General features: G+C 38.9%; 1 protein-coding gene across 7 annotated transcripts in view; it reads right to left on the bottom strand.

The window, feature by feature from the left end:
• Positions 1 to 108: 108 nt before the first annotated feature.
• Positions 109 to 26,647, bottom strand: part of LOC127413729 (golgin subfamily A member 4-like) — a 63,360-nt gene continuing 36,821 nt past the window's right edge. For all 7 annotated transcript variants that reach the window (XM_051651109.1, XM_051651111.1, XM_051651107.1 and 4 more), the window contains 10 exons: positions 22,623 to 26,632; positions 22,398 to 22,519; positions 21,677 to 21,807; positions 20,847 to 20,933; positions 18,406 to 18,423; positions 18,128 to 18,196; positions 15,792 to 15,867; positions 8,084 to 8,181; positions 3,333 to 3,419; positions 109 to 832 (listed from right to left, as the gene is read on the bottom strand). In XM_051651109.1, coding sequence (XP_051507069.1) covers positions 818 to 832; positions 3,333 to 3,419; positions 8,084 to 8,181; positions 15,792 to 15,867; positions 18,128 to 18,196; positions 18,406 to 18,423; positions 20,847 to 20,933; positions 21,677 to 21,807; positions 22,398 to 22,519; positions 22,623 to 26,632 — 4,713 coding nt within the window. In that variant the 3' untranslated portion in view covers positions 109 to 817. The remainder of the gene's footprint in view (positions 833 to 3,332; positions 3,420 to 8,083; positions 8,182 to 15,791; positions 15,868 to 18,127; positions 18,197 to 18,405; positions 18,424 to 20,846; positions 20,934 to 21,676; positions 21,808 to 22,397; positions 22,520 to 22,622; positions 26,633 to 26,647) is intronic.

The raw sequence follows: 26,647 nt of genomic DNA on the forward strand, positions 1-26,647 counted from the left end.
ATATGTAGTACAACATGGTAGCACTATGGCATTCACGAGTCCCTATGAGTGCCGTGTAAATACCAAACATGACATGTATACACATACATGAATACGGATAAACTTGAATGTAGTGTAAATAAAACTTTATTACTTTAATCTTAAAATGTATTCACCACGGCAAAGTGCCCTATTACAGAGATTTATGGCCTTTTTTCCCATCAATTATTTACAATTTACAACAACAAACGTGATTATAATTAGTCAGTTTCCTAAAAATACAGTATTAAGTTAAAAAAAACATAGTACACGGTAAACAAATCAGCATACTAGGAAACCGTGACTTCATATTGTACATATGTTGTGCAGATAGTTAAAGGGTAATTTCATTTGACCATAAAACAGAGAAAATGAGGAGTACAAACAAAATATTTGAGAGAAAATGAGAGATTCAATCAAACTGAAACTTACAATCAAACTTATTGCACAAGTCTTTAAATTATACAAATGTAGCTATAACAAAGAACGGTCTACCCTAAAAAGAAATGAAAAAAAAAAAAAAAGCAAGAAAAGTCCAAATAATACATTATTTTCTGCTAATAAATTAAAGAATATTATTTTAATTTTCTCTTAATTTCTTAAGCTAACAACCTAGTTCCCTTGTACCAGTAACCATACAAACACACCACTCACTCACTCACACACACACATACAGTAGTGATCGACACTAAGTAGATAAGTAGACCGGGCCTCTTTCACGTCAGTTGCCTCTCTCAGCAGCAGTAGCAGCAGAATTGGTCGTTGCGTCAGGTCGTTCAGGCACGGTTCTGGTTCTGCCTTACCGGAGCCAAGGCTGTAGAACATACACAGATGGAGAAAAGAAGCTCACTTACTTAAACAATGAGCTGCAGGCACACGTATTAAAATTCCAAACCAAATTCTACGACTGCAACAACTGTATTTCACATGACGTGTTCTCAATGACATGTCATCTTAATAAATGACTCATTTATTTGATTATGATTATAATCAACCAATACCTAATATATGACTAGATTACACATTGCAAACACTGCATTCCATCTAATAGCAGGAAATGGTTGTTACAGCACCGTGATTTCCTGAGAGAGTACTTTTACAAGAAGCAAATAAGTAACAAATGAGTAGACGGCTCATAATAAACGTCAGGAATTCAGATTGCTGAAATAAAGACACTTTATCAGTTTAAAGGAACATTTGAAAGGAAACATGGTGAGCACCGTGGGAACTTCATAACAAACAGTAAAGTTTTTGATAAGTAGAACATTTGTGCTTCATTATACATGTGATCTGCTCCATCTGAGAGCATTACCTTACCGTGAGGAGTTACACATGGAGACAGAACATCAATACTTGCAACAGGTATACCTGTTTAAACTGGTTTGTGACATATGGAGACGCATGTGAAGCATGGCAGTTACTGAGATTCTTTTAAGTGTTACACACAGTCTACACCGGACATGAGCGGTGCTTCGAGTCAAAAGCAAATAGATCCCATTATAATCAATTAAGCTGTCTACACTGGAAGCCTACGTTGAGGCGCATCGCGCCAACAGTAAACGAATGCCCCATTCCATTTGGTTAAGAGCATTCGTTTCGATGCGTCTAATGTAAACAGCCTCAAGCCGTTGTGGTGCGTTAATGGATATTCCCGGTGTAGACAGGGTGTTATACTTAGAAAACTGTTCCAGAGACAGTTTAGACTGTGTTTTGTAGCCTAATGTTGTCCATCAGGCTTGTAAGACTTCAACAATTCTTATTTAATTTCAAGTTGATAACTTGCACATCAGTATAAGATTACTTGTATACTAACTATAAATGGAAGCGCTGTATGTTTCGTGCTGTAGATTCAAAAGAACCGGCTCCTTTGAATAATTCTTTCACGAATCGAATTATACCAGAAGCGTGTATGTTTCTGTAGATTCAAAAGAGCTGGAAATGGTAGAGCTGTGTGTTTTACGCTGTAGAGTCAGTAGAAGGCAGCTCTACTGCAGAGGTCTGCTGCTGGAAACACTGTCAGAGTATTTCAGGACGGTGTTCCAGCCGCATCGGCGGAAAATTGCACACAGGACAACCGTTAGTGGAACCGAAAGTCACGAAGATCATACGATTCCAGTATTTTTTAAAGAATGAGACCAGTTCTGAACAAGAACCGGTTCTCGATCCCCAACCCTAGTTATCGCACCTTATCGCATCTCTTTGAGTGTAAAGCCAATGTCTGCATTATTTTAAAAGATGTTCAATGCTTTGTCTGCCCTGCAACATAAACTTCACATAATGGGTGTGTTCCATTCAGAAGTGATAATCCCTATTCCCCTCACAGACTTTACCTTACAATGTTGGAGGGCTGAAAGGTGCAATCAAACAGTCATTCTAAACTCACTTTTTAAGTCATTTGTTCATTGAAAACTCTCTTGTAACAATCCTACAATCTGTGAATCATTATTGTTTTCCCTTCGAAATGTCCTGTGTTTCGTTTGGAATGCAGTATATGTCTTCTCGTCACAACACCTGACGAATCAACCCGTCGCACACAACGAGTGATGAATAAAACATTAAAATCCGATCTGACCATTCAGACTGATGCTGCATTCCAGACAACTCGGAAATCAGAATTTTCCCACCTCCGACTTAAAAATATTGACTGGAACGCTGCTTGAAATTGGACATCCGACATGCAAACTCGGGGTAGATCAATGAACCCCGACTTCAGCAAGTAGCATCATTTGACATAATTTCCAAGATGGCGCGACCTCTTAGCATAAACCGGAGCTGGCTTTTGTGAAGCATAAAAACAAACTTTTAAGTATTTTCACTGCAGGAAATGTCTGTATATGCAATATACAATAAATGTAAAAAAGGATGTTTAGAGGAATTGTTTGTGTATCAATCAATGCCTACGTTTTCACCTATTTTGAATAGCAACTAAATAGCTACTACATAGCTAGCTAGCTAGCATCTGGAAGGCTGTGCATGTGTTTATGCATTTGGCGTGTGTTCATGTGACCGTGACGTGTGATTGACTAGAACGCACTGGGATCGTAGGTGGGAAATTTCAACTCGGATATTCCCACTTCCGACTTCGTCTGGAACGCAGCATGATACGCATTAACAAAAATCCGATTTGAATTGGTTTCCAAACCACCTAAGAATGTGGTATGGATCAGGCTTGTAATAATCCAATTTTTTGTGTTTTTGTCCTGTTCAGACTACAAAAACCTAAATGGATTTGAGTCAGATTGGCCCAAAAAAATTTTTTTTTTTTTTCTGCCTGTGTGAACATAGCCATAGAGCTACACAAATACTGCACTCACCATGACGTGGGAATCCTCGCGCTCTAGAACCTTCTGCGCCTGGTCAGGTGGAAACTTCAGCATGGATGTTATAACTTTGGCCATTGTCTGCAAAACAAAAAAAATAAATAAGAAATTAAAATAGAAATTATGTTTTTAGACTAGATATGTGTGGTGTGTGCCTGTGCAAAACTCTCCACCTCTATACTAGGGTGTTGCTATGTGGTTGCTAAGGTGTTTTGAGTGCGCTATTCATGAGAACTAGAGGTCGACCGATATATCGGTTTTGCCGATTAATCGGTGACGATACATACTTTTGAAACTATACATTTTTGGCAGAAATGATCAGCGATAGTTCGTAATTTTTTTTTTTCCCCACGTGGGCGGCTTTGGCGGGTTCTGGAGTATGACAGCCTCTGGTTGTGAAAAATAAACAATCAATGACACCTTGTGGTGATTTGCTTTCTAAATCTGTCTTCATTGACAATATTCATCCATATTTATATCCTTACTTTAATGCATACTGTTATTTTGATTAGATAATCAAGTGTTCTAATTTGAAGCGAGGGCATGCATGCACAGTAAAATGCGAGTAGGCGGAAGCGTGCCCCATAAACATGTAGATTGTATCTGCTACTTCAAACCTAGTGAATAAGAATCAAAAAAGGAATCTGGTAAAAATATCAATGTAGCGCAGAGGAGGGCGGGGCCGGGCGTAATGACGGACGCCCGGACCCCAATCAGCCTGATGAGACGAGCGAGGGATAAAGGCGACCGAAGACGAGAGAGAGAGAGAGAGAGAATTATGGGCAGCTGCCCTGTATGTGTTTGTGTGTCTTTTTATTTAATTAAATATTATTTATATTATCAAGCCGGTTCTCGCCTCCTCCTTTCCATGAATGTGTTACAATCAACTATAAATACAAAAACTTAATCTGGTGAATGCTTACATTTCAAGTCACTGTTTATGGACTAATGCTTGATTACTAAAACAAGATGATGTTATAGAAAAGACACATAAGAAGCATGGACATTATTGAATGTTTATTTATTGAGCCATTATTGATAGTTGAGTTCATGTTGATTTCCATAGAGAAAAAATAGTCTGTTTTAATAATATCATATTACCGGAATACCGGACATTTATGACGAGCAATCGTTGATGATCTACTGTTGATGAATTACTGCTCAAATTAGTTATATGACGATGCTTACTTTATAGTGTTCATATTGTAATTAGGGCTCTCAATCGATTCAAATTTTTAAACAAATTAATTACATGATATATCAATCAATTCATCGAATTAATCACACTTAATCGCATATATAAATATTTGCTGAGGAAGGCCCTTAAACAACAATAATTTTATATATATTGATTAAATAGCCTAGTTATAAATAGTTATATTTAAATAATTATAAATATAATGATTTTTATAAAAATAATAATTCATATAATTACAATGAAATACATTAGTGTGCAGACGAGTAAAGCATTGATAAAACAATATGAAAAGTGGCTTTGGAAGGAAATATATTTTTAATTTTCTTTATTGAACAAATAAATGTCAATCTGCCCAAGAAAGGACACACCAATGTACAGTACACCTGCGTCAGATGGACACTTTTGAAGCGCCTCCCCCTTGTTGTTGTGTTGCATCATAAACAGTTTTTATAGGTCGCTGTTTGAAAGTAGACTGAAACTTAGGAAATGTGCGTTCTTTTATGTTCTTACGTTATCGTGGACTCGTTCTATGTCATCATCCACTGCCGAAGTTCAAATACAATCCTCAAGAACGCAAGTACTGAAGATGCAGGAAATGACCCGGATGTGGCCTTGATTTCGAGGATGCATCGGATGGTGACTTGTGGGCAAGAACTCGGTACTATGGTGGCAGACGAAGGACATTTATCGTTTTGTTGTTTTTTTCCTCAAGAGTTTTCCGCTGTAAGGTCATGAAAGTCTGACGGCTTTTGAGAGTCCTTTTACTCCGTCAACATTTTTTTATTTTTTTGGCCATCATTTTAATATAGTAAAAAACACACAGACTTTATTTATTTAATGTGTCACTAGTCCTGGAAAACCTCACTGGTATGATGATATTAATGTTGTCACTGGTGTGATAATGCCAGTAGTTCTCCCACTGGATTAAAATGTGCTGTGATGGTTAATTGCGCAACAGGAAGATCGCAGCACATCTCAAAGCTCGCAATAGATGAGCTCTGCGTCCTCCTGTACTTCCGAGTTCGTTCTTCCAAGGTAACTTGGTAAGACTGGTCTTCATAAGATCACAAGTCCGTTCTTTGCATTATTAGAATTGAGAAACACCCAATGTTTCGAGATCCCTGCGTTCAGAGTTGCGCTCGGTCCAGCTATGTTGCACGTTGCCTATATGCTGGAGTTTCGCTTACTGCCCCCCGCTGAAAACAGGTGGTACTTCAAACGTGATTTGCTCCATTGGCAGGAACATTTCTTATTATGGTCTAGGGACATGATTAATTGCGTTAACTTTTTAACGTGTTTTTTTTATATAATTAATCGCACCGAATTAATGCGTTAAATCGATAGTTCTAATTGTAATACACTTAAGATTATTGAAAGAGTGGATGTTTTGTTTCCCTCATTTTTTTATGTGATCTGGGAGCACAGACATTTCAAAATAAGAGTCCTGGTGTGTTTTGGTTTTGTTTATAGCTAAAAGTCCAGCATTTTGCACAAAATCTTGTGGTTGAACAATAAAACTGCATCTGGGTTTCATTCAATTTGGACTCAAATAGCCTCTATGTCTTTGCCCATCATAGAAAGGAAAGACTATGATCAAATTTGCTTAAAAAAGAAAACACATTTAATAAAATCGATTTTTAAAACTATCAGCTAACTAATCAATTATTGGCTTTTTCCACCACCTTAGTTATCAGTAATGCCAAAATCCAATATCAGTTGACCTTTAATTAGAATGTTACACACTGAAAATCTGTATTATGCTGCATTATTTATTTGTGTGTAAGAGAAACCCCAAATTGTAACTTTATTTTCCCACTGATACATCTCCATCACCTAGAGTATTACAACCATTCAACTCCAGACACACATGGCATACCATTAAATTATTACATTTCTTCAATCCAGGGAAATGTTACTGAGTTTTTCCATGCATGTTTTTATATAACTAAATGAGTCCCATATTGTAGGGTGGGGTTAACTGTTTATTAGGAAAGCCACATAGCCAAGCAACCAGAGGAGTAGATACTTGTGTATGGGGATTTTTCCCCCCCTTTCTATACATGTTCTAGTCATATCTCTACCAAAACAAAAGCATTTCACAGAAAATAGACCTAGTTGCTGCAACACGCTGTTCCGCGAGCAATTACATCTCGAGCAAAGACAAAACGCTCATTATCTGCAGCATGCTGCATAATCAGCCCGAGACAGATCTGCCAGCGTTTAAATGGAGCGCTAATCAGAACCAGCTCAGTCGTTTAACGTGAGCAACTCTCTTAAAAAGGCAGGCGCAACTGGGTCATGTGATGAGAATGAGCTGCTTGGTTGCCCACAGGACATCCTCTCTGACAGGGAGGCCTGTTGTGATGTCATAAGGGCCGACTGTTTATTAGCAACGAAGGGGAATCCTGCTGGCTTCAGGGTGGTGACAAATGGGCTGTTAATTAGCCCCTGCTAAACGGATAAGATTCGGTCATTAGGTCCTGCTAAACGGACACTAATAGCATGTTTGTGGGATTTTAAAAAGCTGTTGGGAATTTACATGGGAATTAATATTTTTATAGGCTTCCATCCGGACTCCCGTCACACTTATTTACTGCATCCCTCCTATTACAAAAGTCTTGGTTATGTTGTGAAAAACTGTTCCAGGTTCAATACAAGTGAAGCCCAATTAACAGCATTTGTGGCATAATGTTGATTACCACAAAACATGATTTAGACTAGTCCCTCATTTATTTACAAAAAAGTAAAAGTTGCGGTTACAGTAAAGCACTTACAATGAAAGTGACATGATTTTAGTGTGATTAAATCTTATCTGTGTACAGCTATATCCAATATTAATTCAATAAACCCCGTATTGGTTATAACTTTACACAGATAAGTTTTGCAAGCGATTTTATCACACTAAAATCATGTAAACACATTTAATGTTTATGTCTTGTTGCTATAGTTTTGAAACTGAATGTATTTTAGAGTGTATCGACTGGCCCCATTCACTTCCATTGTAAGTACCTTGCTCTTACCATTTTTCAATTTATTTTAATAAACGAGGGGCGAGTCTAAAAAATCTTTGTGGTAATCAACATTATGCCACAACTGCTGTCATGCTTAGGTTAATATTGAAACCAGCACATTCCTTTAAATAATGTGGGGAAAAACAATCTGATTAAATATAAAAAGCAATTTTTATATTAAATGTCTATAAGAGAACATGATTCTCATAATTTTTTTTTTTAACAGCAAATGGGTCATTCTTTTAATTCAATAAATTTTCATGTCCCATTAATATATTGGATAAAATATTAAACTCACAATTCCTAGATATGGAAACTGTATTATAATAATTAATACATAATAAATTAACAAATCAATAATTAATTAAGTGCATTGGCCAGAGTACGTTTCTGAAAATCTGGAATATCCTTTTATGGAAATACTTAAATTACAACACAAACATAATATTTTTTTAAGTCATAGTAACAGGAAGGATCCGAATAGTCTTTCCCCTAATGAAATCATAGTAGAGAGTAAAAATAACCCCAAAATGTACCTTCGTCTCTCTTCCCATCATGTATTCAAACATGACCTTTCTGAGATACTCAAATTCAGTGGGTTCAGAGAAGGGGTCTGCACTGTTGTGTGACATATCTGTAGGGACAAACAGACAGCAGTTATAACTTAGCCACTGGCACAGTGTACAATGAGTAGGGCTGCTGCATATATGACATTAAACATGGTGTAAGAGGAAACAGTCGCTGATCTGAACGCACAGCTTGTAAAAAAGCTTGGCTGCTGTCTGGTTCACTCCAGCTCTGCAGAAAATCACATAAGCTCTTTCAGACCCATAATTAGAACCAGAGCATCCAGATGATGAGCTTATAGAAACACAAAACTTCATTTACCCTCCATACACTCGACACCAACCAGGATGTACAAAAAGATATTACATGAGTGACAATGTGTGTGCTTTGCATGAACAGCTAGATATCCAACTACGTTTTTACATTTTCTGAAAATGCGAGTTGTGCTTCTGAGCAAAAAGTCACCGAAACAATGCTAGGGTGTTGTGGGTGGTTGCCAGGGCATTGTAATGTTGTTACTATAGTGTTCTGGTTGGTTGCAAGGTTGTTACTAGCATAGAAATGCACAAGTTTATAGTATTCAGCTGGTTGAGATATGTCAACCACTGCATCCTGGAACGGTCAATAACGGCTGTTTGAATGCAAATCAATGGAGGAGGTGCCTCAGAGTGCTGCATTAAAGGCAAAGTTCATCCAAAAATAAAAATTCTCTCATCATTTACTCACCCTCATGCCATCCCAGATGTGTGTGACTTTCTCTCTTCAGCAAAACACAAATGAAGATTTTTAGAAGAATATTTCAGCTCTGTAGGTCCATACAATGCAAGTGAATGGGTGCCAAAATTTGAAGCTCAAAAAAATCACATATGTCTGCATGAAAGTACTCCATAAGACTCCAGTGGTTTAATCCATGTCTTCAGAAGTGATATGATTAGCGTGGGTGAGAAACAGGTTGATATTTAAGTCAATCTCCACTTTTACTTGCACACTCTTCTTCTTATGTTTTTGGTGATTCACATTCTTCATGCATATCGCCCCCTACTGTGTGGGGAGAAGAGTTTAAAGCAAAAAAAGGACTTAAATATTGATGTTTCTCACACACACCTGTCATATTACTTCTGAAGACATGGATTAAACCACTGGAGTCTGAAATTATTGGTTTTTTGGAGCGTCAACATTTTGGCACCCATTCACTTGCATTGTTTGGACCTACAGAACTGAAATATTCTTCTAGAAATCAAAATTTGTGTTCTGCAGAAGAAAGAAAGTCATACACATCCATGGTGGCATTAAGGTGAGTAAATAATGGGATAATTTTCATTTTTGGGTGAACTATTTCTTTAACTCCTTTAGTGTGGAAACGGTTCATCATTTAATACATTGCCTGCCTGGATGTTAATCTTACCAACATGTTTGCCATGATATATTCATTTGTAGAGAACTTTATATGGCGTTTGTTACATAAAAAAAGCACGCATTCATACACGTATTCACTTTAATGCACACCAGCAACCACTGAATGCCAATAATCAGTCCGTAAATCAGATGCAATAGACGTGCCTCACTTCCAGTCACACTAGTTAGTGGTGCCAGGTCACAGTGCCACTGGAAAAGTATAATGACAGCATTGTGGCTAAACACAAGAAGCTTTAGCTCAATCTAGGTAGGGGCCTTTCCGTTTTCCACCCTTTTTTAATGGATAAGAATGTGCGAGGAGAAACGTAACAGGAGAAGTTGTGTCTGCGAATGAACAAAAACTAGCCTGAGTTATTTTAAAACCGCGTGTCATAAAGTCAGCGATGGGTGGGCAGGTTTTCCCACTGTTGACAGCAAGTATTACCATGGAAAACATGACGTCAAATTCCTACGAGAGGAACAGAACATCACATTACTGTTTAGCACAGCTCAACCTCTACGCCTCACTTCGTCATACTTAAGAAATTACACCTATGTTTATATGTTTTGGGGAAGATTGTGATTTTGTATATATTTAGTATGTTTTTCCATCACTCAGTTTTGCATTCCATTCTACTAAAATAGTTGCTTAAGGAGAACTACACGCTTGTAAACAAATATTGGAAACACAGCAGTGTATTTGACAAATCCAAATCGAGTGCCAACTGAAAACCTCTCTGAAAGTGACTTAGAAGGTAATGTAACATCAAAAACATAAGAAATATTGATATAAATTCTGATAAATATTAATATATTTTATTGACATACATTTTGTGCAGTTATGAGATTATTTAAAATACATTACATTAAGATTATTTGGTTCTGACTGGTTGATACATGTTATGAAGGGTGTTAAGTACAGTAAGTAAAGGTTAATGTCCAATCAGCTGGTTATTAATGCAAAATAAACTCTGTTATAATCCATTATAATTGGTATAGTGTGATATGCATGTAAGCATGTTGCTAAGCTTGCAATGTATGGTGAACTCTCTTTTGAAGCTCAAAAATCACAGACAGTCAGCATAAACGTCATCGATACGACTCCAGTGGTTAAATTAATGTCTTTTAAAGTGACACGATCGCTTTCGGTGCGAAAAAAGATCAAGATTTAAGTACTGCATTAAGTATGCGCGTGTGACGTAATCGCGTTGGCACGTGATACATGTGAGAACTGACGCAGGTGCGACACACATAGAAGAGCAGCGCTGTTTACAAGTGAGTAGGATGAATGCTGTACAGAAGCTTCATTGGTTTTGGTTCAGATCTGTATTTGAATCTGATTGTTTACTCACAATGGTGCGTTTGGGTGCTCATCCTGGATGTCTCAACCGAGTGGAGAACATGAGATTACTTCTGTATCGTGGCAACGTGGATACGTCACATGAGAGACTGCTTGGACTCTACCCTCTCGTGAAGCTTACCGGAAGCATTGGATTATAGTAAAAAAATACTTAAATATTTGTTTTTGCACCAAAAGTGATCGTGTAACATTAGAAGGCATTAATTTAAAAGCTGGAGTCGTATCGATGACGTTTATGCTAATTGTCTATGATTATTCCTGCTTCAAAGTCTGAAGCATTTTAAGGACTGTGGCAAGGAGGAGGGCGGGGCCAGGCCATGATGACGCACGCCCGGCCCCTAATCAGGCTAATCAAGCTGACGAGAGGGATAAAGGCCGCCGGAGGCTGCAGTTCGGGAGAGAGAGAGAGCTACAGGCAGCTGCCCTGTATGTGTTTATGTTTGTGTGTTTTTGTTTAATTAAATATTACTTTGATTCTTCGTCTGGTTCTCGCCTCCTCCTTTCCGGGCTTCGGCACCAATGTAACAGGCTACTGAGCTGAGATATTTTTCTATTTTTCTTCAAATGTGTTCTGGTGGGGGCCTGGGTAACTCAGTGGTAAAAGACGCTGGCTACCACCCCTGGAGTTCGCTAGTTCGCTAGTTTGAATCCCAGGGAGTGCTGAGTGACTCCAGCCAGGTCTCCTAAGCAACCAAATTGGCCCGGTTGCTAGGGAGGGTAGAGTCACATGGGGTAACCTCCTCGTGGTCGCTATAATGTGGTTCGTTCTCGGTGGGGCACGTGGTGAGTTGAGCGTGGTTGCTGCGATGGATGGCGTGAAGCCTCAACAAGCCACGTGATAAGATGAGCGGGTTGGTGGTCTCAGATGTGGAGGCAGCTGAGATTTGTCCTCCGCCACCCGGAGTGAGGCGAATCACTACAAGACCACGAGGACTTAAATGCACATAGGGAATTGGGCATTCCAAATTGGGTGAAAAAAATAAATAAAAGAAAATGTGTTCTGGTAAAGATAGAAAGTCATACACACCTGGGATATCATGAGGGTGAGTAAATGATGAGATAATTTTCATTTTTAGGTGAACTAACCCTTTAATTCTTTTATGTATTGAATGAAATACCTAGATTTATAACCAACATATCTCTCCATCTTGGAAGATTTTTTTTCACAGAGCTTGTTGCAACACATTCTGGGATTGCCTAATCAAAAAGCCTGTAGAAATGTGTCTTAGAAGACAGTATACTTAGGGGGCGTTCAGACCAAACGTGCTCTTGTGTTAAAAAAAGGTGAATGCAGCACAGCAAATAGAACAGAAAGCAGGCATCTCAGTACGTTTTTTTTTTTTTTAAATAAAGCATCAGCGCATTGAGTGTGAATGGTCCTTTATGCTGCTCACCTTTTGAAAAAGACTTCACGTTGGGCACCTATGATGCCGTGAAATGGTGTCTATGGAAATGGTTTTGGAACGGAGATCTAGTCATCCTCTCTCCTCATAAGACACTCTAAATATCCTTCAAAATAATTCACAACAGTTTTTCCTTTGAAGACATACACTACCGGTCAAAAGTTTTGGAACACTCATTCATTATTATAATTTTTTTCACATTTTAGAATAATAGTAAAGTCATCAAAACTATGGAATAACATAAATGAAACTATGGGAATTATGTTGTGACTAAACAAAATTCAAAATAAATCAAAACTGTGTTATATTTGATCATCTTCAAAGTAGTCTCCCTTTGCCTAGAATTTGCAGACATGTACTCTTGACATTTTCTCAACCAACTTCTTGAGGTATCACCCTGGGATGATTTTTAAACAGTATTGAAGGAGTTCCCATCTATGTTGGGCAATTATTGGCTGCTTTTCTTTATTATTTGGTCCGAGTCATCAATTTCAAAAACTTTTTTTTTTTTTATTAAATTTTAGTTTTATAATGAAATAAATTAATTTATTGGCACAATTATATTTTTGTCTACAAAACTAATTTCAAACATTTAAGCATACGCCTTCAGATCAAAAGATTTTTAAGATCATGAGAAACATTTCAGTCAAGTGTTTCAAAACTTTTGACCTGTAGTGTACAACTAAACAAACCATCTGGTTTCAGCTCCCTAAACCCTCACACACAAACAAATCTCATCCATTTATCTTCTCTGTTCTGCAGTTTATCTGTGTGGCCTGTCCATTAAAGCTCCAGTATTTTATGAAGTCTGTTTAACCTTCTGACTGCTGAGCTCTCCCATAAACACTCATTACTCTTTCAGAAGAAACACCCCCAAAAAAAACTGCTTTAGAAATTCATACTCACCCTAAACATAACTTTAGACCTCTGCCACTGAACATACTGTATATCTGACAGTATGTGATTAGCCCCATTCACTTCCATTGTAAGCACCTCACGAGAAAGTAATTTTTGTGGTAATCAATATTATACCACAAATGCTGTCGAATACTTAACTTGCTTGAACAAGGAATATTCTTTAAAGGCAAATCAATAAAAAAACGTCACATCCAAACCACACCCACAATTAATTTAACCAATCATCAATGCTCTTCGATTAGCCGGGTTCTCTTAGGTCAAGAATTTCAGGGATGTGCGTGAAGAAATATCATCAAACGATCACCAAATGGTGCATTTCGTCATAAATTTTTAGGCAAACTAAACTAAGCCTGTTCACCCAGTAAATATAAATTAGCCTATATGGGTGACCAGTGTCTGACTCGTGGATTTTGTCATAAACTGGTCAACAGTTTAGGCATGTGCTAACATATTTAAAGGCTGTCATTAACCTCGATATGGATAAAATATAGTGTTGTTTTGGAGATGAGACCGGTATGGGTCGTGTTACGTCCCTGTTGGGCCAGCTGGGCTGTCCCGGGGTCAGTCAGACAGGTTGGGTTATTTATTAGCCCCTCATTTCTCCATGCTTCCTGGTCAAAGGATTGTTTGGGTTTCAGCGGCACCTTTAATTCCAGATCGCCCTATCAAGCAGTCTGTTACAGGACATTCAGCCACCCCTTGTCATCAGGAGAGGTTAAATTGACTTTCCAGATAGAAACACGGCTCCTTCTGCAAACTGCCAATCAGTCACAGCTTTAATGAGGCAAAACGACTGTTGTAATACAAACACATCTCAATTATGCTTCTGTGCTGTCCATGCAAGCAAGACAGAAGCTCATTTGCAAAACCTAGTGAGCTGCATAGCTAAATGGCTTTTTAAGGCATCATATAGGCACACTCCCAACACAGATTTTACGATAAGACCCCTGTGAGATATTGCGGAAAAGCCAAGGTATTCTGTCATTGGTCTTTTTTTTAATGTCAGACTGTACAATATACAATTTAGCGCTGACAGGGCGATCAATGGTGTCATGGTCTGACATCCTCATTAAGCACATTTACATGCACAAATATAAGCTGATAACTACTACTGAACAGCTTATTCAAAAAATCTGACAGCTTAAGGAACCCGCATTTACATTTGATTTGAAATCATCAGGTAATTCTCTGCTTTTGACGTGAAAACGTAAACAGACCGTTTTCGTTTGTTAGCCGTTTAAGGCATTTATGTGACATCACACATTGTCGGCTTATTAAACAAAGTTGGTGTAAGATTGTATATGTAAACGCGCTCATAGACGGCAAAATTAAAATAACGTGAAATTGGTTCTTCATTAGACAGCCGTCATAGGAGCACACATTCAGCAGGACTGCGACCCCAAATTACAGACTTTTATCAGAATGTCCCCGGAAGCTTAGATTCATCACGAAGGCAATTACTGAAATCAGCTGTCAGTGAGAATGACACGCTAAGTGATCAAAGATTGCAGAAGAAATCTTAAGATTTAAGAAAACCATGTCCAAAATTGTACAGTGTGCTTCGTTTTTCCACGTGCTGTTCCGTCTTGCGCAAGGTCGAGCGCTCAGCTTATCAAAGTATACTCTTCCAACCGCAAGCTCAAACAAACACGTGTGCAGTACTTCTGCTTTGTCATACTCTTTAGCACAGTCAACGGCAGGCGCATGCGCCGACAACGTGCAAAGACGGGCACTGTCCACCTGTCTTGAAAAACTTGGCGGCACGCGAACAGTACACGAGCCGTACTGGCACACGGAAAACTGAAGTATACTTTGGCCTTTTCAGCATTGCATGAATCTTTCTCAGATAACGCAAAACTCAATGAAAAAAATGATTCAAGATTGCAGATGAGTCAAGATTAATGTTGATTTTAAAAATACGTCAAAAGTATCAATGTGCACGATTCATCAGTGCACGTTATTATAATAAAAACAAATTTTTCTTTTTCATAACCTTTCATTAAAAATACGACCTGGGACAAACAGGGTTTAAAAGACAATGCAGATTTGAGGTTTTTGAGACGGCTGTCTGAATGTGGGTCATTGCGAGGGAACTATGTAGAAACACGGTCTGTGAAAACCATTAGATTCAGAGATGAGCTCTTTATTACACCAACAGGGAAGGGCTGTAGAGCTTTAGTCCACAGCAGACCCCCTCTAAAACACCAGCCTCTCTCTCACTGTCCATCTGTTTAAGGTCCCTCAACCGTGCATATGTGTGTGATTGATTGCAGGGTGTTAAAGTGTAGCTCTCCTGCGGAGACCGCAGTGACGGATCGCTCTGAGCTATTGAGAATGAAGGTGAGATTTGTCTGCCAAAAGTCACTGTGCCACATCATTCATTAACCTTTGGGAGGTAAAGCACAGGGGAAGGTATACTTGACAATCATTTTACAGTCACTATGCTGCTAAAACCCACAAATTCATATTTTGAATGGACAAATAAGACAGTAAATGACACCTGGAAAACAGCTGAGCTTAGACACATTGTTCTACTTGCCCCAAGCTATGTGATAAATTATTCTAAAGCTACCAATATAGAAATTGTTTAAGATTGTATACCTCTATATGTGCTTCCCAGGTGAGTCACCACTGCATTTTTATGGGAGCGTCTTATCTTGTCCTCCAGAGCGTAGATCTGAAAAATGTAATTATTCTTTAAAATACAGCATAAAACTGAGGTTACATACATAACAGAGCGTTTCTTCAACTTAGGGCACTTTTAGCACAGTGGACTTTTAGGAAGGAAAGCCTTAAAACATTTTTGGTCCTGAGGATCAGCAGTGGGGACTGTTGAGTAGTAGTCCGTTGTGAAGCTCGTACTGATGTGGTCTCAGCTGAAGGGTGCATTGAAGGTGCAATGGGGTGCTCCTGAGCATCTCTCCGAGTGCTAAAATGTCAAATGGGACACCCTACATTCTTTTGGACTTCGCAGGAACTCGCAAATGAAGGCTGCGAGACCGCAAGTCCACATCAAGTGTGCCATTTGGGACAGGGCCTTGGTAGGGCAAAGTACACTAACTTTACAAAACTTTATTAGAGGCAAAATGGTTGGAAATGACGCCACAACTGTGGGACAATTAATTAAAATGTAATTGCTAGAACTTATTTTCACAAAATAAATATTGAAATGGTTTGTTTATTTTACTCTGTGTTTAGCTTATCATAGTTTAAAAAAATGTCATAATTTCTATTTTAATAGTGGATTTTCATAGTTTAAAGGTGCACTCAGTAAGATTTTAGCTGGCTCTTACTTGTCTCGTCAGTCCCAGTAGTATTTGAGATTTTGGACTCTATACTGACACCCATTGTCCTGGATACTGAAAGTTTGTTATTTTCTGTTTTGCTACTTTGAGTCTGTGTTTTTCTCCATCTCATACTACACACATCTCTAGTATGAACATTCTTGGATTTATTTCAAGAGAATTTTAGCACATTGTGCGTGCTGGACTGTGACCGGGCAGCCGTGACTCTTGATCTCTCTGCTGGCTGAACACCACCTTGTGTTCACCCTTGCCGTTTGATGTTGCACCATTTATCTGTGAACTGTCAGTGCGAGCTGCAGGTAGTAGCCATTAGTTTCATCAATCCAGAAGGTACCTCTTGTTTGGACATTTTATCTTTCCACTTGCACTCATTTTGTTGTTCTGAGCCCGTATGACTTTCTTTCTACTCTGGAGCACTAAAGGAGATGTTAGGCAGAATGTTAATCTCAGTCACCATTCACTTTCATGACATTCTTTTTCCATGCAATGAAAGTGAATAGTGACTGAGGCTCTCATTCTGTCTGACATCTTCTTCTTTGGTCCACAGAAGAGAGAGAGACATCATGAAACAACATGGGAGTAAATGATGACAGAATGCATTTTTGGGTGAACAATGCCTTAAAAACAATGTATGGCCCAGGGCAAATAAGGGTTATAAAAATAAAGTCATGTCCACTGTGTACACCTCCCTGAGTGAGTTCACATTCGTGTGGGGTGAGAGAAACAGCATGAGCGCTGCTGTAATTATTGGTACAGTTTTAGTAAGAGTAAACAGATGTGTGGTGTAATAAACTTAATCTCATTTTTGTTTAACACAGCTTGAGGGGAAACAGAGCTCTGGGAGCGCACAGTTAGGATGTGACGCTGGGGGCGGGGCAAAGCATCTCAAACATATTGTGTGTTTACAGTTAGCAGTACTAGGGCTGGTCAGTATGATGGTTAATACTGTGCGATGGGAAAATGTGAAAAGATTTTGCTGTACTGTTTATAACGCATTATATTTGCTTGGCTATCAGACAGCAGTTTACTTACAAGTGAGAGTGATGAAAAAACATGGAGTTATGCGGAAATAATGAGCAGGACAAGTCCCAAAAGTGCCCATTGTACAAAGGTGCCCCAAACCCGCCCCCACCCTAATCCTAACCATATGGAGTCTGTTAGGCTGAGTACCCTGCCAGGAACAAACTGAGGCACCTTTCTCCCATTGCGCTCAAACGTGGAGACTAGGAAGAACTTAGTATTAAGAGGTGTAATGAGAAGATGAATTAAACTCGTAAAATGCTGCAATAATGCAGATAATGCAAATAAAGTGGTGGCTCAGCGGTTGAGGCTCTGGGTTACTGACCAGAAGGTCAGGGGTTCAAGCCCCAGCACCGCCAAGATGCCACTGTTGGGCCCTTGAGCAAGGCCCTTGACCCTATCTGCTCGTATCATGGCTGACCCTGCACTCTGACCCCAGCTTAGCTGGGATATGTGAAAATTCACTGTATATATGCATAAATGTATGTATAATGTGTGACCAAAATATAGGCTTCTATTCTATTCTAATAATGACAAACCAGCCCAGTGTGTCATTTGTCAGATACAGTGAAAGCCGTTGGCTTTAGTGTCCTTAATTATGAGGACACTTACCCTATCTTGGTATTTCTGCTCTTTTAGCCTGGCCTCACTCAGAAGGGTTGTCTTTTCAGCAAGCTGAACCTGTTTGGAAAAAGAGAGAAAGACCAGAGTTCAAAATGTAAACAAACAGAAATTGAACACAACACATATGGAAGTACACAGTGTCCTGGTTGGAAAAAAATATATTTAACAAAGCAGTCTTTGTGAAACTTAAAAAGCTGATTAGAATTTCATCAAACTGACATTAGAGTAAAAAAAAAAAGTTAATTAAAAAAAGGTTAAAAACTAACCTTTAGCTCATCAAGACCCTGAAAAACATGCAGAATCAAGTGGTTACACAGCTGTTTCAATAGTCAAAAACATTAATCATACATAACCAATAACAAATCAATAATAAATAACATGGTAGAATTTGTTGTACTGCCTTTGTTGATTTTAATTAATTGCATTACAGTAGTCTTTTTAACCATACTACAGTGATAAAACAACTGCAATTACAGTAATGAGAATCTAATGAGAATCATAAAAAAAGAAAAAAGAAAAAAAGAAAACTGGGGGAACAAAGTCACAATCTATAAAACCTTAATGATCCTACAAATAGGCATTATTTTCTTTATGCAATTTTTTTTTTCCTTCTTTTTTGGGGTGAAACATGACCTGAATATATTTTCATGAAATTCACCCATGTATGACGACAAAAACAGGAAACTATGACAACATTTTAAACTGAATAGAGCAGAAAGTTCTTTGAGTCTCCCCATCAGACGTTTGGTTTACTCCTGAACACGACAGCTTAAAGAATGAAAAAATACTGTGTGACATCATTGTGTAAAAAACGCAGCGGGAGGTGCACTGCACGTTTCACGTCTCTGAGAGAGCGCTTTGTAACTGCACCAAACACACATGTGGAACACTTCCATCCTGAACAACACTCAACTTTTTGCCTCTTTCCGAGCATGCAGTTCTCGCCTAATAGCCGTACTGCGGTATAAATCTAAGAGCTCAGGATGCTTTCGGAGGAGTTAATTGAGAACAGAGGATGTCTGTTAAAGGCCTCTTTCTCATGGGGTACATTCCAAACCTTTTCAGGAGATTCATTCCTATGGCCTATTCTGGAGTGTGACTGTGAGACTACAACTGAGACTGTGGCCATAACATAGCTTCTTTAACATCTCTTCAGTGACTATTCAGAGTTAGACTGCAGCTGGGACTGCCAAAGTGAATGTGTTAACAGTTAATAGTTTTTACAGTTCTACAGTTACTAATTTAATAGTACAACTGTTTCATTCTGTTATGAATTTCTAAAGACAAAATAAAAATAGAAGAACAAAATAAAAGAACCAGTACAGGTAGGGGGTGGGTGATAGGCTGGTTAAAATGATAAACCAGTAGAAATTTGGGTAGCATTTTATAATAAGAGTATATTTGTTAACATTAGTAAATGCATTAGGTATATATATAATAGTTCATTGTTAGTTCATAATGTTCATAATCTTTATTGATCAATATTTTGATTATTTTAACTGATAACACTTACATATTAGCGCAGGTGTCCGTGTTGTCTTTGCATGTCGGCATTTAATTATCATTGAAGCTTAAAAAGTATTCCCTTTCAAGCTTCTATGACAACTTTGCCTCACAGAATCATGTTACTGTACTTACATTCTTGCTAAACGATTTTTAAATGGCTTGTTATACAAATCAGGAAGTTTCCAGGTGAAATGAACACTAGAAGCACTACAACGATGACTCTGATTCCCTTTTACACAAATAATGAGTAAGACGGCAGAATACGAGTTCATAACAGTTTCTGCTCTGTTCCTAAAAATTACAATTCTATCATTTAGTCATCTTCATGTTGTTTTGAATCCATATGACTTTCTTTCTACTCTGGAGCACTAAAGGAGATGTTAGCCAGAATGTTAGTCTCAGTCACCATTCGCGTTCATTACATTCTTTTTCAGTGTAAAGAAAGTGAACAACAAAATGCTATCTTATGACATGAAAATGCTTTTAATATATGACTTGCAAAGCTATACATTTTAACATTTGCATTACACAACCAACTTCTTTCACAAGCTTGTTCTAACACAATCAAATTGCGTGGTAGCTCAGCTGATACAGCGCTGCACTTGCGATGCAAAGGACCGGGAACGAGTCCTGAAGACAAGTCGACATGCGAGTCGAAAGTGTCATAGAAGCACCAAAAAATCACGTGGTTGCTTAAGCAACTGAATTTTTCATCTCACATTAATTTTTTATGACATTATAGGTTAGGTATAGGTTAAAGGTTTAGGGTAGGGAGGTAGGTTGTGTTGATTTTAAATCTGTTTGGGAGAAAATTTTACTCGCCTTTAGTGCCACTCAGTGGACATTTCACCTTAGAACTGGCGCAACCCATGCAATGAACCACTTAACATCAATTTGCAAAAATGTCGCCACAAAAAAACACAACGTTAATGGAACTAGCGTTACAGAGTCCACCAGTGGACAGCTGCAGGCATTAAGCAAAACAATGTTTGTTTTATTTTATTTATTCCTTCCTTATAAGAGGAACAAAATGCATTAAAACTGAATCCAACACATTTTCAAAAGGAAAAATATACATTAATTTGCAAATTCTCATTTATAGGCAAATTTCAGCAATGTTGGCACCAACAAATGTGAGATTAATGGCTATCAATTATTAAGCTCTAATAAGGGAAAATATGTGTTAAGTGTGTGGATGCACCTGAGGGTCACTGAGACTTCTCTGCTGGAGCTCCTCTAATTCCTTCTGCACCTCCCACACACGGCCGCCCATCTCCTCCTCACGACTCTACAGAAAGGACAAACCCAGAGCAATCATGCCATTTCTCACTGAACTATCATTTCACAATGCATCCATGCTGTATTCATTTTCTGGTAATAAACTTGAGTATAAAAATTAAGCTGTGGTCAAAAATATAGGCACCCTTGGTAAATATGAGAAAAGAAGGCTGTGAAAAATATATCCTTATTGTTTATCCTTTTGGTCTTTCATTCAACAAATATTTTTGTCAAATATATGTGTGACAATAATTGCCACCCTTGTATTCAGTACTTTGTGCAACCTCCCTTTGCCAACATAACAGCTGTGAGTCTTCTTCTATAATGCCTAATGAGGGACAATACTGTCCACATATAAACAATCAGATCCATAATCTGCAGAAATAGTCCAGTCACAAATAGTTAGCATACTTTGTCAGGATAGTAAAGCTGGATTTAAGCATCATAAGGTCTGCATCAATCACTACAGCTCTAAGGAAGTTTTGAGTTGGTTGTTGACTGAGATAATTGTTTCCTGATGAGATACAAACTATTTGCTGAAACATGAAGTTACTGACTTTATGTGCTGGAATTTAGCAAAACTATAAACTCCTCATGACAGAACAGAATTTGAAGGTTTTGTTTATGGATGTTACATTTATTTCAGCCTTACTACAGAGCTGTATTATCTAAAGCATCTGCTATACATTTGTCCAATAATTCACACATGAAAAAGCAAAAGCTACAATTTCACAGTATTTTGAAGTACAGTACCTGAAGGACTTGCTCATACCGCTGAACCGTTCTGTTTAGGTCTTCGTCCTTCTGGGCGATTATTTTCTGAAGCTGACTCACTTCCTCTCGATGGCTGTCTATTAGCTCAGCTTCAACACTTTGGGCCTTTTCTGTGTGGACATAATACACAGGAAAGTAGAGTATGAGAACATAAGGGTCAAGTCTACATCACTGCCTTCAAACCACTTCCAGATTGGATGAATTGCATGGCAGGTTTGAAAACATATGGTAAATCAAAGATGGAATTTCATAATTTAGCCTATATTTACTGAGCCCAGTAAATCAGCTAATGTAAACTATGAAACAACAATATGCAGTTCCGACAGACCTCCCACAACTTGTCACATCATTTTATTCAATATCTTAAAATATGAACAATATTTTTAGTTTTATTCAAAGTTACATTTTTAAATGAGCCTGTGGTACAGTAATGGTATCAGATGGTACGACCATGGTACTTTGATATGCACCATGGTACTCCATGATGACCATATTCATAGACAATGGTATTTACATTGATTGCACTTAAAGGCACTTCAAAGACTACCATGGTATTACAATTATGGTAGTGTCCAGTATTACCATGGTACCATGTCCAAAAAAACCATAATATTTCTACAGTACATTTGCCATTCTTACCATGGTAAGAACCAAAAGAGGGTTCTGGGAGACCAAAAAAAGGGGTTTCTCTAAAACATACCAATGGTCTCCTTTATGGAGCCTTCCAGTTCCTTCTCCTTCAAAGCCATCTGGGTATTGAACTCCCTCATTAACTGCTTCAGAGAGGAGTTGTGTTTAATTTCCATATCTTCCATTTCAAGCCTGTTAGAAAAAGATTACCAGCAGTGTAAACCCAGGGAAACAGTTTCGGCAGAAAACATAACAAAATTGATTGAAATAAACAAAAACATCACATAAATATTACATCATTTGTTTTTCGCTTTCTTCAGCCACCTCTTTCTTCAGGAATTCCAGTTCCTTCTCATGCTCTTTTCTTAGAGAGCGAAGGTCTTTCTGAAGTCTGGTGTAATCTTTATGGAGCTTCTGCTTCTCATTCTCAGCTTCCACCAGCTTTCTCTGAAGCTCGTGCTCTGAGGTGTGTGTATTGTTGTTTAGGCACTCACTATCTGTCTCCCCGTTTGAATTCTGTTGTGCTTTTATCTGATTTTCTTTCTCTTCTAGCCTTCTGTGCAAGTCTTTGAGCTTCTCCTCGTATTCCTTCACCAACAAGTCCTTTTGACTTTTCCAATCATCTTGGTCCCTGACAATGTCCATGTCTTCCTTGGCCAGCAATGTTGCAGGCTCCAATCCTAGCAAACTGCAAGTAGTCTGTGCTTCTGAAACATGTTCAATCTCAGTTTCCTCAATCTGTTTATCCTTAATCTGGCCCTGAAGATCCAAGCAGGTCTGTTGAAGCTCTTGGACCAATGTTGTCTGTTTGAGCAAGTCTGCTCTAAGGCAACTAATCTCGGTTTGGTAGTTCAAAATCTGCTCACTGGATTCTGAGAGTTTGCTCTCAAGCTCTCCTAGTCTTAAAAGAGTCTCATCTTTTTCCCTAGCAGCAATAGCGCATTGCTCCTCCTTTGCAGACGTGTCTTTTTGAAGAACAGCAAGCTTCTCTTCATACATATCTTTTAAGCTTTGCAGAGAGGTCTGTCTTTCTGCACTCTCTTTCTGGTGCAACTCTTCTAGATGCTTTGCATGTTCCTCCTGTAATTTAGCTATGTTATCCTCTGTTGTCTTGTCATTCTCCTCCAGAGTCTTAATACGTTCTTCCTTTTCAGTCTGGGTTTGCTTGATTCCTTCAAGCTGGGTCTGCAGATCTTTGATTGTTTGCTCCTTTTCCTCAATTTGGGACGTCAACTGTTTACGAATCATACCAATTTTCTGCTCGGCCTTCTTCTTCAACTCAGCTACTTTACTAGCAGTCTCAGAGGATGCTTTTTCTTGTGCCGCCTTTAAGGCCTCTTCTTTCAGCCTCAAAATCTCAGCCTTCTCCTTCTCAAAGTTAGCCCGCTGGGTTTCCAGCTCCTGCTTGGCTGTTTGGATTTCTCCCTTCAAAGACTGCAGGCTTTCCTGAGTTTTCTGCATTAGGGCACCTTTCTGAGAGCTTTGGTCTTGAGCTTCCTGTATCTGTTTCATCATCTCCATCTTTTCGTTTTCCCTGATACTAAGGTGCTGCTGTAAATCTGCTGCAAGTTGCTTCTGCTCTTTTATCCGCAACTTTAGCTGCTCCTCTAGTTCGATGACTTTCTTCGAGTAGCTTTCCAGCTCAGAGGTCAAGGCGTGTACCTTTTGTTCTTTCTCACTAAGAGCCTGGTCCATTTCTGACTTACTAATGGACTGATTGTCAATGCTGGCAGTGAGCATTTGAACACGCTCATCCTTCTCCACAATCTGCCTCTCCATGTCTGCAATTTTTTCCTGAAGAGATTTAATAGTGCTGTGACTCTGACTGAACTTCTTCTTCAGCTCAGAGAACTTGTTCCTGAGTGAGTCTGCCTGCTCTTGAAGCGAGGTCTTGTCTTTTTCCAACCTTTCCACCGTCTTCCCCATTTGGCATTTTAGCCTTTCTTTTTCCTCATTGTTTTGCTGATTCAGCAGAGATATGGCTTCCTCTTTCTCAGTTATGCTACTTGCTAACTGGGTCTGTAAGTCATTTATGATAGATTCTAGATTGCTCATTTGCAAACTATTTGCTTTGAGGTCTTCTGATATGCTTTTATTTTCTTCATGAAGCTGCTCGATATGAAGGTCTTTCTCAGAAAGTACCTGGAAGCGATTCTCGGCATCGGTTTGCAGAGACTCCCTTTCGGCGTGTAAGGCTTTAAGATTCTTTGAACTCGCATCAAACTGAAGAGTTATCTCATCAAGAGAGCTTTTTAGATTCTGGTTCTCGTCCGATTTCTGCTGAAGTTCTTTCTCTAAAGTGTTAATTCGGTTGTCCTTCTTCAAGAAAACATTTCCTAGATATTTGACCTTCTTCTGATGCTGTATAACCCTATGTTGTAACTCTCCAAACCTTCCATCAACTTTCTTACACAGCTCAACGGAGAAACCCTCTAACTTAGCCTGGGCTTCTTGACAACACTGCTCAAACTCCTTCATGATAGAACACATTTGGGTCTGGAACTCTTTTTCCTTAGTTTGAAGCTCCGCAGTTTTTTCTGCAAGTGTCCTCTGGAGGTCTTTGCCCTCTTTACATTTGGAAGTTTCAAGTGCACTCAGCTTTTGCTGGGTGTTTATCAACTCTTCAGATAAGCTCTGTAATCTCTCTTTACTAGTTTTCTCTGCCTTTCTCAGTTCATCCTGAAAGAGGTTCCTTTCATTCAAGGCCTGGTTGAGATTCTTCTCCATGGTTTCGACTTGTCTTTTAAGTATACCCTCTCCTTCAGACAAACCCTCCAGCTTGCTTGCTGCCTCCCTGAGCTCTGTCTGCAGTTTCTGCACAGTGGTTTCCCTCATAGCAAGCTCCTCCCTGAGGTCCTGGAGATCTTTTAAGACCTGTTCCTTCTCTTCTCTGCTGGCTGAAAGCTGCTGAGATATCTCCTCAAACTCCTGGGCTTTCTCTTGCAAAGAGAGGGCATGTTTTTCCTGCATATCCTCCTCATGCTGGCTGAGCTTCTCCTGCCAATGATGAACCAGGTTTTCCTGCTTCTGTTTATGGGTCACATGAAGCTTTTCTACTTGCTCCTTGTGATTTGCCTCTAAATCAGAGATGGCACTGCTGAGGCCTTCAGAGTTTGATTGTGCCATCTCTAAGATCTTCTCCTTCAGTTGCTGGTCTTTCTGTTGTAACTCTTGAACTTTCTTGGATAATTCTGCTTTCGCATTCTCCTCTTGATCATGAAGCTTCTTCTTCAACTTTTCCTGTGCTTCTTTGGCTTTCTGCCTGAATTTCTCCATCTTGTTTTCTTGGGATTTCAGCTTGCAATCCATGTCTTTCTTAATATTTTCAAGTTTCTTCTCATGAGAACTTTTCTGATCATCCAGCTGCTTCCTCAACCAGTTTTGCTCCTCTTGCAATGCTTTGCAAGTTTCAGTATGCAAATTCTCTTTTTCAGTTAGGTCCTTCTTGACTTGCTGCAACTTTTGCTCTAGCTCCTGAAGTTCATTTGTCTTTTGCTCAAGACAGACTTCTTTCTTTTGACAATCATTGCGCATTGCCTCAAGAGCTTGCTCAAGATCTTTCACTTGATTCCTGGTTTGTTGGAGTTCTTCGGTTAGAGTGCTAATCTGAGCTCTGGATTCATCAAGAGCTTCTTTATTAGATTGTGACCGGAGTTTAAGCTCCTCCAATTGGGCATTTCCATCTTGCAGAGCCTGCTTGGCTTCTTCTTCTAAAGTCTTTTCCCTGAGCACATGTTCCTCTAGCACCTTTTCCTTCTCCTCCAACACTATCTTCAGCTGATATAGTTCTTCTTTCAACATTTTCTCCACCCCTGCAAATGATTCTTCATGTTGACGTTTTACAGCTTCAATCTCAGCCTGATATTTTGCTTGTTCCTCCTTGAGTCTCTCCTCAAACTCTTGTCTTGCAGATTCACTGGTGGTCTCCATAGAGGAGAGCTTCTCTTCAAGTTGTTGTTTACTCTTCAGTACCTCACTTAATTTAGAAGACACAGTCTCAAGCTCTGTCTGTTTATTACACAGCTTATCCAGCATCTTTTGATTCATCTCCTCAACATGAGTGTGAAACTGTTCCTCTTTGTCTTTTAGAATGGATTCAATCTCAGCTTTGTGTTTCTGCACAAGCTCTTCAATAGCAATATTATGCTGCTGGTTGAGGACTGTTATCTGCTCAGTCTTTGCCCTTTCCAACTCCTGCTGATGCCTTTCCTCTAGAGCAGCTAGTTTAACCTGTGCTGAGAGTTTGTCTGATTTGGCACCATTCTTCTCAGTGTTACCCAGACAACTCTCCAGCTCTTGAATTCTCTGCAAAAAAAAAAA

Source organism: Myxocyprinus asiaticus, chromosome 23 (assembly GCF_019703515.2).
Source record: "Myxocyprinus asiaticus isolate MX2 ecotype Aquarium Trade chromosome 23, UBuf_Myxa_2, whole genome shotgun sequence".
Classification (NCBI taxonomy): Eukaryota; Metazoa; Chordata; class Actinopteri; order Cypriniformes; family Catostomidae; genus Myxocyprinus; species Myxocyprinus asiaticus.